Here is a 12,396-nt window from a genome sequence, read left to right as displayed (position 1 = left end):
TGCCCTCTGCCACCCGGGAGCAGGCCTAAGCCAGCAGGTCGTTATCTCCCGAGGGGTCCCAGACTGCGAGAGGGCACAGGCCGGGCTGGGGGACCCCCCCCCCGCCCCCCAAGTGCACAAATTTTTGTGCACCGGGCCTCAAGTAGCTGTATAACTGCCAACAATATGGATTTACCACAAATGATTTAACCATTCATTCCTTTATTTGGACATTTATTTTGCTTCCCGCTTCCTGCCTATACAAACAATGCTACACTAAACACCCTTCTTAGAGTTCCTTATACCACGATCGTAGGGAGCGGCTATAGGGTCAAGCCTCAGACTGACTTGTGGCAGAGCCACCTACAAGTCCCAGCTTGGAGTGCAGAGCCCTCCTAGCACAATTAAGCTTGACCTTATGGTCCTCCCTTGTTCCTGGGTAGCTAATGGGCTGTGGGAGGTGCAGCAAGTGCTACCAAAACAAGGCTTGAGTAACAAAATAGATTTGAAACTCACAAGAAGATTGTAAACATGTTGACCACTCACCTTGTTTTGCTTTGTGTGATCTGACTATAAAATAAAGCTTGGCTTAAAGGCTGTGTCACTGTTGCCTCATCCAGGCACAGTGATCCTACCTAGCCCCAACTGTATTCTCTTGTCTGTCCTCTTTAATCCTTCACCGCCCCTTCTCAGGTTCACCCCTGGCCGTGCTGGACACGGTTCAGACAATATGTTATTTCTTCTCCCCACCAAATGTGCCATTGCTAGGTCAAAGAGTAAGTGCACCATTGCTGATGGAGGGGAACACAGAGAGGACTATAGGAGCTGAGGACAACCCTCAGCCAACAGCCAGTAAGGAACCAGGTATCTCAGTCCTACAGCCACAAGGGAGTGGACTCTGCCAATAACCTGAATTAGCTTGCAAGCTGATTGTACCCCAAAGTCCACCTGTAAGAGCCCAGGCCAGCTAACACCTTAATTTTGGCCTTGCGAGACCCAAAGCAGAGAAAACAGACAAGCCAATCTGGACTTCTGATATACAGAAACTGTGAGGTAATAAATTGGTGTTGTTTTAAGCCACTAAATTTGTGGTAATTTGTTCCGGCAGCAATAGTAAACACTAACACAACTGTTCATGGCTTTTTTTTTTTTTTGGATCTTTATTTTTCTTTTCTTGGTTTATTTTGCTATTCTTTTTAGTTTCTTAAGTGAATACTTAGTTTATGTATTTTGAGTTTTCTTTCCAAAAAAAAAAAAGCATTTAAACCTACATTTCTCTGAGAACCATTTTAGCTAAGACCCATAGATTTTAGAATAAGTATTCTCTTTTTTGCTAATCCCTAAATATTTCTTAATTTTACATATTAAGATATAGAGCAGAGTATAAATTAATTTTTAGAAAAATCATCCAGATTTAAAAGCATAAATTTAATCATGAGAAGGCATATCTGGTATAAAAAGCTTTTTAGCTTTAAAAGCTTACTACTACTACTACTACTATACAAGGAATGCTTATGTGTTTAGAAAATTCAGAAAATAAAAAGAAAAATAATGCACATCTTTCCAGATGTTCAAACAATGCCTTGTCATATAACTAACTCAGTAAAGGCATTTATTTAGCTACTGTGCTCAGGAGTACGGAACCCTTTCGCAGCGAAGCTACAAAGAGTTTGGGTAGTTTCCACGCCGGTCCTCAGAAATACAGCCCTCCACTGCGAATGCTCAAACACGAGCTGAGTGATCATGGGGACATCCTGGAAGCAGAACCAAGTGCCATTGACTGTGTAACCTGTGCGTCCTCAGCCTCTTGAAGGCTATGTCACTGAAGGACTGCGTGAGGTGAGTAGATGCTCCCCACAGTGCTCGCGCTCTAGAATTCTGCGGTGGCGCAAAGGAAGTGGAGCAACGCCAGGTGAACCAACCACTGCAAGCGGAAGAGGCGGCTGAAAACAGTCCTAAGGAAATGACAGGAGGTGAAGAGGTTCCCCAAAGCAACTGTCCCCATGTCCATGTTCCCTGCAGTTGTCATCCCTCCACTTGGAGATGTTTTCCTTGCTTCTTCCTGACCAGGAAGATCATGTTTGCTGTAGGGTTTCCTCTGTGCTCCTCTCCTGTCTGGCACCTTTCCACTGCCCAGTCCCTACCTCTGGGCATGGTAATGCAAACTTAAATAATTAAGAGTGTCATATAATTAACTTTAATTAACGTTCAAAAAGCCTTAAGCAGAAAAGTGACAAATAAATGCCTGGTAAGAGGTCCTTTTTTTGAGAGGTCATACATTCATATATTTTGTAAATTCACTCCAGTTTCTTACTTTTCTATCTACAGAAAACTGAAGTTCACAATGATGTCCCAAATAAGGGAGTTGAATGTATGCTGTACTGACTAAAGAAAGGAAGTAAATCAACACAGTTTACAAAGATTTTTCAACCAAGTGGTTAACACCATAAGGACTTTTAAAATTTACCTTTTCTTTAGTGACCCAGAACAGCCCAATCCCTATCACTCTCCAATAACTTATGTTTAAATATAGTGCTGTCCAAAGTATGTATTTTTAGTAAGTGAGGACAGAGGAAAAATGAAATAAACACTGAGTCTTCAAACTCAAAGAATCAACGAGATACAAATTCATCTTTTCATGCAGAAAGTTAAACCTAGAAAACAGATGTGATTGAATGTGGAAAAGAAATCTATAGCTCTTGTCTGTGCTAGTTTATTCAGCACACGAAACTTGAAGTCCCAACAACAGCAGTCTAGATGTGATCTGTGGGCAATTTCCCTGTATATACATATGCCCATATTTAGAATCTCACACTCAGGCTCACAGGCTGTGAATACTGCAGGTCCCCAGCCCCCGCAAGGGGAAATACTTATAATGGAAACAAGTGGAACAAGGACTCGTGGGAATGAGAAGATGATTTCCAACAAAATATCAATGTATAGAAAACATCTACAGTATCTGAACTGCTTTACTTTTTACACCTTGTTTATAAACTTACTGAGACACTGACCTGTGACACGAAGAGTATGACAGCTGTCAGTCCAATCCAGCTGTGCAGACTGTACATATTGGGGATGTTCAGCGTATTGTGGAAATCAAAGACAGCCACCAGAGAAATAATGGCAAGAATGGCTGCAACGAAGTGTAACCCCGCGTGGATGGATTTCATCAGGAGCTTGCTGCATTTCCAGGTCCATGGCAGTCTGTATACAATGATGGCTACAGGGAGACAAAGGGGGACAGGATGTGGGTGTGTTTTTTTTAAATCCGCACGATACACAGTTTGGCACACTGAACACTCCCTTCCATGGAACCCTTTCCTCTTGGTTTCTGCTTCTACCCTCTTCCCACCTTTCAACGGTTTTTCTTGGGCTCTTTTGCTGGCTTCTTCTTTACTCCCAACTTGTGAACAAACTTTGGTGCCCCCAGGCTCAGTCCCAGGGCTGTCCTCCTGCTCTTGCTGTGGGTGACCTCATTCACTCTTTCACTGAGATGCCACCTACATGGCAGGGACTCCGGAACTTTAATCTCCAGCCCAAAACTTTCTTCTGAACTCCAGACCCACATCATCCAACAGCCTCTTGACATCCATATAGATGCCTCCTAAATATCTCAGACTTCACACATCCAAAACTAAATTCTTAATTTTGTGACCTGGTTTCTTTCTAGAAATGTTTTCGTTTGATAAGAAAAAGGCAGACTAAGGATGAGAAAAATATGCAAAAAAGATTTAAATAAGAAAAAAGAGTATATCCAAGTGGCTAATAAACATAAGAAAGACATAAGATTCATTATTCAACAGAAAAATACAAATTAAAATCAACTGAGAATACCTCTACCACATATCTGAATGACGATACGGAATATTGAAGCGGATGTGAAACAAACAAAACTCTCATGTTATGCTGATGGGAGCTTAAATGAGAACAAAGACTATGGAAAATTAGCAGTATCTACTTCAGCTAAACTTAGGCATACCTTAGAATCCAGCAATGCCACTCCTAGGTATATACCCCAAAAAAACATGTTCACCAAAAGACATGCACTAGGATGATATTAGTAGCACTATTTGTAATGGTCCAACCTGGAAACTCCCCAAATGCCCATCAATAGAATGAATAATAAAGTGTGACATATTCATTCACATCACATAATAGAGCAAAAAAAACCAAATAATTTATAACTAGAACATCACCCAACAATATGGATCAATCCCAAGAAATAAGATATGAACAAGTATATCTTGTATGAGTCAATTTATATGAAGTATTAACACAGGTAAGACTCATCTACGCAATAAGGAAAGTCAGGCTAGTGGTTGCCCTTGTGAGGAAGGGTTATAGCAATTGAAAGGGAATACACAGGGGTTTCTGCTAATATTCTCTTTCTCAGTCTGGGTGCTGGCTACATACCTAGATTCATCAAGCTGTACATTTACATGTACACTTTTTGGCATATAGATTAAATTTCAACAAAGAAGATTTTTAAAGCAGGTGTGTTTTTTTAAGTGTCCTGATTTAAATAGTGGGTTACATGGCCAGCTTGCAACTACTTTTTGTGCTGAAGACAATACCTGCCTCACCCCACCTCTTTAGTCCATGTCAGAGAAAATGTAGAGACCAGGAAATGTATGGCCGGTTGAAAAAGTTTAAAGAATGCTTCCTTGGAAGATGGATCCCACTGCATCAGCAGCGTATCATGTAGATTTCCTAATTCTAGCAAGAAAAATAAAAGCCTCTTCCCACCAAAGATATTTATGAATTAAATATATGAAACTTCATAAAATCATAAAAATGTAAGGGATTCCATTTTCAGACAGAAACATGTCTAAACCCACAAAGACAGATGTGAAGTTAGCCTCTTTAAAGCTTCCGCACGAGGTGTCGTCATCATCATATCAACCACGCTCCACCCTAGGGGAAGGAATCTCAGATGAGGAAACTTGAAGATCTTGTAGATAATACTCAGAAATGTGTTTGCTTCAAAAGCAAGTTATGAAGAGTAAATCACAAGAGATTTTTCTCCCCAGTTTGAATGATATTACATCAAAAATTTCCAAAATCAAAACTAATCTCTGATGTTGAAGTCATGCATGATTATCATGACTGAGAGGAGTTACAAGGGTTACTGGGGGGATTCTGGTGCACTTGGAATAGTGTTTCATGATCTGGGTTCATGAGTGTGTTCATGTTATAAAAAGACATCATTTATGATTTAAGTACTTTTCTTCAATAAAAAGTTTACCTAAAAAAAGAGTTATCAAAAAATTCAAAGACAACTGTGTTCCCAGTGAAAACTTTAACTCTTCTCAATCCTATAGGCATCTGAGAGAAATGTGTCAAATATTCCATAAAACTGAGATCTACCCCCATTGTGTACTGAAACTTGATTTTTTTTTTTTACTTTAAAAAAATATTTTTTTTTCTTGAGAGGAAGGGAGAGGGAGAGAGAGAGAGATAGAAACCTCAGTGATGAGAATAGAATCAATCATTAATCAGCTGCCTCCTGCACACCCCCCACTGGGGATCAAGCCCACAACCTGGGCACGTGCCCCGACTGGGAATGGAACTGTGAACACCTGATTTTTAAACCTTATAAACTTGATTTGAAAACATTTGTCTACTCAAACAAATTCATTACACACTAGCTTTCCTTCTCCAGCAGTAGCACAAATAAAGCATAATTTAATCTTTTATTTATGATTCGGGATAATAAGTAAAACACAATGTCCTATTAGTCTAAGAGTCAGCTCTTAAGGGCTCTGCAGGAGGAGAGGTGCTAGCCTCTGATCCAAATGGGCCCAGACAATTACAGATTTTCAGTCCCTGGGGGTCTTGTTTAGAGTTTTTCTCTTCTTTAATATATATATATTTCAGAGAGGAAGGGAGAGGGAGAGAGAGATAGAATCACCAATGATGAATCATTGATCAACTGCCTCCTGCACGCCCTCTATTGGGGATGGAGCCTGCAAACCAGGCATGTGCCCTGACCTGGAATTGAACCGTAACCTCCTGGTTCATAGATTGATGCTCAACCACTGAGCCACACCAGCCGTGCTCTATCTCTTCTTTTAGTTTCTAGCTCAGGTTAGGGTGCACACCCCCATCCTCTTCCCTCCGTCCTGCCTTACATTTTATTCCTACCAGCTCTAAGTTCTTGCTTATAAATTTTTATGTTGGCAAAAATCTTCACATTTGTTCACTTTGGGTGGTGAGCACATAGCAAGTTGTTTATTATTTTCTGTATGGTTTAAAGAATTCATGATAGTTCCAAAGTGTAAAAACACTGTTGTAAGCTTGCAAATCCATAGCCAACTAGTCTCAACGACTACTTAGGCAGCTTGTGGAAATCTGAGGGGCTCTCCTGAGTGAGGCACAGGATTCTCAGCAGCCATCCTGGCTATAGAGAAGCTCTGCTGGATAGTGGAACTTGCTTCGAAATGCTGTCTGGATACATGAAGGATAATCGCAAAACAATGCACTTGCATAAGATGTTCATATGCTTTAAAAATGTATAAATAACCCAAATGCGGTGGACTTCAGGAAAAAAGGGCAACCTTAACAAATCAGACCACATTCTTCAGTCTATTCTCAACACTTAGAAAACTGCCTGGAGAGCCGAATTTAAATATTTCTTGCTTCTTTGGCTTGGCACTTACCTAGACACCATTCCTGAGGTTCAGTGGGAAGGAAGAAAAAGGTCTCATAAGCCCATGAGGAGGGGAACAGCTATCAAATAGCTACTTGTGACTGAAACAAGAGTTTTCTGTTAGAGATCCTAGTTGACAGACCATTTTCCACCAGAAAATGAAGGGAAACATAAACACATACAGATGTTTGACTTACACTGGGGTTACAGCTCAGCAAAGCCATCCTCAGTTGAAAATATCATAATGCATCGAACATGATAGCTTAGCCTAACCTACCTTAACCATGTTCAGAACACTTACATTAGCCTATAGTTGGACAAAACCACCTAACACAAAACCTGTTTTATAATAAAGTGATGAATATCTCATGTAATTTATTATGTGTATCACTTTTGCATCATCATAAAGTGAAGAATCCTAAATCAAATCACCACAAGTCGGGGACCATCTGTATATGTGAGAAACACATTTAAAATCTTTAAAAAAAAAATTATTCATAGTGGGACCTGCTTATTGTGATAAATTTAAAAATAAATGAAATGCTCTAGCTGGTTTGGTTCAGTGGATAGAGCGTCGGCCTGCAGACTGAAGGGTTCCCGGGTTAGATTCTGGTGAAGGGCACATGCCCGAGTTGCGGGCTTGATCCCCAGTCAGGGGCGTGCAGGAGGCACTGGGAGTGGGCCTAAGCCGTTAGTCGGACCTCTTTAGCACTGCGCTGGCCATCCATGAGCCGACTTCTGGCTGAGCGGTGCTCCCCTTGTGGAAGAGCACTGACCACCAGGGAATAGCTCCTGCGTTGAGCTATCCCCTGGTGGTCAGTGCACGTCATAGCGACTGGTCATTCTGCTGTTAGGATCAATTTCCATATTATCCTTTTATTATATAAGATTATGTATAACAGGATATTATAAAAATTAAGTCACAAAAATTTTTTTATTATTGATTTTTTACAGAGAGGAAGGGAGAGGGATAGAGAGTTGAGAGAAACATCGATCAGCTGCCTCCTGCACACTCCCTACTGAGTATGTGCCCGCAACCAAGGTACATGCCCTTGACCGAAATTGAACCTGGGACCCTTGAGTCCACAGATCGATGCTCTATCCACTGAGCCAAACCGGTTAGGGCACAAAATTTTATTAAAACGTTTGTTACATACTGTTATATTGGCTGGGCTACAAAAATATTCCTTGTGGGCCACATGTGGCCCATGGGCCATGAGTTTGACATGCTTGCTTTAGAGCAGCGGTTCTCAACCTGTGGGTCGCAACCCCTTTGGGAGTCGAATGACCCTTTCACAGGGGTGGCCTAAATACATCCTGCATATCAGATATTTACATTACGATTCATAACAGTAGCAAAAGCATAGTTATGAAGTAGCAATGAAAATAATTTTATGGTTGGGGGTCACCGCAACATGAGGAACTGTATTAGAGGGTCGCAGCATTAGGAAGGGTGAGAACCACTGCTTTAGAGGCTACTATTATCATCACACATAAATGGCTGTAAAGTTGAATTTTATTACTAATAATTTAATTATGGTACAGAAATAATCATTCATTCTTTCAACAACTACTTATTGGCTTACCATATGCCAGTTCTAGGCATCATTCTAGTTGCTGGGGAAACAATAGTGGACAAAATAATCATGTCTAAAACATTTTTATTAGTTATGTCATAAACAAATCCATATGCATTTATTTATAGCAAAAACTGTGTTTTGGGTTTGCCTTGAATTATTTCGTTATACTCTGCAAAAATGCTTATTTCCCTAATATTGAAAGGTTTTATTATCAATTGTGTTCCCAAGGCTGGTTTTGGAGCAGGTGTTTGGGGCACTTTCTCCATTATCTTCTTTGCCAGGTTTTACCCAAGAGCCCTTTCAAATATATTTAACCGGTCTTGAAATTTGGTCACTTTTAGATACATTAATAGGATATTCCAAATGCCTTTTGAGAACTACTCTTCATTTCTTTTTGTTACTCTTTTAAATGTTACTTAAGTGTAGTTAGGTTCTCTCACAAAACCAACTTGATATCATGATACTATTCTATTTCTCTTGCTTCAGTTTATACAATAGAGTTCTACAAGTGGAAAAACAAGGAGTATAGAATTGCTGAGACTTCTTTGCGCTAAATTTATAAACTTGAATTTTCTATGTTTTACTAAAGAGCACATTCCACCTGTTGAACCTTTTAAAAGGTCAGCTGCCACTCTGAGAGCGTTCGTTTGTTTCAGTCCGCTGCGGCCTTTTCAAGGTCTGTTTCTCTGATTTCCTGGCAGTATACCTGTTTCATGGGAAACTTTCTCTCAGGGAAGCACAAAGCCTCCTCTAAAGTTCTCTTTGGAACTCTTCCTCATTCATGCTCACCAGAGTTCCTACCAGTTTAAATTTTTATTTTGGTTTTAGATATTCTATAGTCTGCCGTACTTTATTTTAGAAACCAAATATTTTCCAAAATATACTTGGAGAGAGAGGGGAGAGACATTTTTTTTTGTAACTCTAGGCAAGCCTTGCTTTCTTCAGACCTTACTTCTTAAAGGTGTTTCAAAGGACTCGTACTTGTTCTCACATAGTTTCAAATACTGTTTACTGTTTGTATATTGCATTTGTAAAGCATTTTATGCTTAGAGCAATGCCTGTATGTACTTTAGCTTTTCCTTCCTCGTCTCTAAATGCTTGTGTCATGTCCATTATTAGAGATGTGAAATATTTTTTATTTATTTTTCATTGATTTCCAGATAGAGGAAGGGAAATAAGGGTTTTCACAGAGTATAAAGAGACAATTCGCCCTAACTGGTTTGGCTCAGTGGACAGAGCGTCAGCCTGCGGACTCAAGGGTCCCAGGTTCGATTCCCATCAAGGGCATGTACCTTGGTTGCAGGCACATCCCCAGTAGGAGGTGTGCAGGATGCAGCTCATTGATGTTTCTAACTCTCTATCTCTCTCGCTTCCTCTCTGTAAAAAATCAATAAAATATATTTTTAAAAAAAGACAATTCAAGGCAACCCAGACACCATTTCTGTTATAAATAAATGCATGCAGAACTCTTTATAACATAACTAATAAGGATGTTTTAGACATGATTATTTTGGTCACTGTTGTATCCCCAGCTCCTAGGATGACGTCTAGAATTGGCATATGGCAATAAGTAGTTGTTGAAAGAATGAGTGATTATTTCTGTAGCATCGGTAAATTAGTAACAAAATGCAACTTTACAGCCACTCATGTGTGATGACTACAGTAGCCTCTAAAGTAAAAGTGCCCTCTCTTCCCCTCAGTGATCCTCTTGCTTGGAGGCCAGCTTGGAAGAGTGGTTTAGCCAACCTCACAAAAGCATGGGCATCATATTACATTACATATGCATAGCCTAAAAGTTTTCTCCCTGAAGCTATGCTACATAGGGGAAGAGTGTACTATAACACAGCTAGGCTGTAATATCTGCTTCCCTCCTGGCCTTTACAGTCAACCATTTATATTCCTAGTCTCTCCGCGGGAGCCTTCCTACTGTTGGGTGCGAGGAGGTAAAAGTGAGCCAAGATTTCTGAGAACTTGAAAGTACTATGCATGTGCTTCTATGTATGAAAAAGTTATGCTCATGTCAATTAAATGTATTGTGTGGTTAAATGCTTTGCAATTCTGGAATCTAAAGAGTAAACAGGATGGGTAATGTTGACAGGACAAACATTCCAAAACTGATACAAATACAGCAACTAAGCTTTAAGAAAACAAGGTTTGCATAAAAGCAGCAGATGAACATTTCCAAAACATCCACTTACACTTTTTTGCCCCAAAGTGAGTACAAGCAGATTTTAAAAAGTCCAAATTTTAGAGAACTAGAAATCCTTTTAGGAAAATAGTAATGAACTCTAATATGAATGAAGAGTTCCAAGGTATATAATAAATGAAGCCTTTTGCCTCTCTAAAAAAAAATATGTTTTGCAGAAAATAAGCATATTCCCATAAAAGCAGAGAAACCAACCTTGTAAAGAAGGCCACGGAAAACACACTACTCCCGTCAGTAAGTTACTCAAGTGCTCTGTGACTCAGTTTACTCTTATATAGGAAATAATGCACTTCGTGGGCACACAGAAAGCACTCGATAAATGGAAACTTGTTTTCGACTTGGTCTCTTCTTTGGTAAGTCAGGATACAATTAATACTAAGTATGAGGAAAAGATACTCCACAACCTCTGGAAAGTGTCTTGGTATTAGGAGCTGCTCTGAAGGCGTGGCTGGAAGAGATAAAGAAACTGTTCCTACTGCTTGGAGCAAGCAGAGGTGTTGACAGCTCTGGCCAAACTTAAAGGCTTCACCCACCAGGAAGGAAGAGCGCTTCTGATGACAGCGACTTTGAAACTTGAGTATGTGTTTCTCATTTTAGTTCAATGAGAAATAACTGGGATTATCCATTGAAATAACTCACGCCCCAGTGCCAGTCTCACACCAGGGAAGCATGCCGCCCATGGCTGGGTCGTTAGTAATGCTGGCCACTACATCTCAGAGTGGGAGAGTGCCTGCCACACCTGCCCAAGGCTGCAGCACCAGCTTTAAACAGAAAATCTTTTCTGTAGGAATGAGGTGGGCACTTCTTTGCTTGCTTGTTTGTGGAAAGTTAAATAGTGGTGAAGAAAAGGCAGCCTGCTTCCAAGATCAGGGTACCTGTTTCCAAACCCCTCCACTCCTCATCACCCCAGTGCACCACGTTCTACCTTTTTCTCAATATTTTCTCTGCCAAGGCGTAGTGCTTGGAAAGTGGTTTCAAATAAATGGCACTTGTCCCACTAGCCAACAGCCGAAGGAAACTGCAGGACATCCTGGGAGGCACTAGGCCACAATATAAACGGCCAGAGGAGGGTGGGAAGAGGTTCGCAGGGGAAATGGTGAAGGGGTGAAAAAGCACCAATTTCCAGATATAAAATAAGTCAGTCCTGGATGTCAGGTACAGCATGGTGACTATAGTGAAGGATGACGTACTGTATATTTGAAAGCTGCTAAGAGAGTAGATCTTAAAAGTTCTCATCACAAGAAAAAAAAATTATAACTATGTGTGATAATGGGTCACTAACTAGATTTGTTGTGGTGACCATTTAGCTATATGTGCATATATCGAATCATGATGATAGAGACCTAAAAGTAATATAATGCTATAGGTCAATTATACGTCCAAAACTAAACAAACGGCCATCGACGGAGCCCTTCCTCCCTCCGCTCCAGCCTCATCCAAGAGGACGCAGGCCCCGAGCTGGCTCCCCGCGCGCGTGAGCCAAAACCTCGGGGACATCCTGGGCAGAAGCCAAGCAGGCCGGGCCCCCTGCGGGCACCTCCAGCCCGAGTTAGTGGTCAGCGCCCAACAGGAAGCCTCAAGGGGAACTATTCCATCTGCAGCCACATAAACAAGTTGGGCTCAAACTGAACAGTGCAGGCCGGGCCTCGAAAACACCCTTTGGAGTCCTGGCAGCTTCCCGGGCCTCGATGGGTTGACTCCTCTAAGAGGAGTGAAACCAGAGCGGACGCTGCACGCACCCGGCTCCAGGGGACCAGCGCCTGCACTCGGGGCTGAGCCGTAAAGGGGCAAACCTCGCACCTCCACCCTCCCGGCCCCCTGGCCTCGCTCCCCTAATCTGCAGCCCAGAAAGTGCAGCGAAGGCCTCGCCTAAAGAGCGGCTTCGCGCCCCTGCTTGCTCGAGTTGGGTCCACAGGGAGCGATTTCCCCGGCGTGTGCACTGCCCGGGCCGGGCCCACGGCGCTCAGGCATGTCTCCTCGGC

At 41.5% G+C, this 12,396-nt stretch overlaps 1 protein-coding gene across 6 annotated transcripts in view; it reads right to left on the bottom strand.

Annotated features, from left to right (window-relative positions):
- Nucleotides 1-12,396, bottom strand: part of LOC102257342 (cytochrome b reductase 1) — a 35,603-nt gene that overhangs the window by 22,536 nt on the left and 671 nt on the right. For all 6 annotated transcript variants that reach the window (XM_014545753.1, XM_014545758.1, XM_014545765.1 and 3 more), the window contains exon 2: nt 2,991-3,199. In XM_014545753.1, the coding sequence (XP_014401239.1) occupies nt 2,991-3,199 (209 nt within the window). The remainder of the gene's footprint in view (nt 1-2,990; nt 3,200-12,396) is intronic.

Source organism: Myotis brandtii, unplaced genomic scaffold, assembly GCF_000412655.1.
Source record: "Myotis brandtii unplaced genomic scaffold, ASM41265v1 scaffold112, whole genome shotgun sequence".
Taxonomy (NCBI): Eukaryota; Metazoa; Chordata; class Mammalia; order Chiroptera; family Vespertilionidae; genus Myotis; species Myotis brandtii.
Note: the sequence above shows the minus strand (reverse complement) of the source record. Positions and strands in the feature narration are given on the sequence as shown.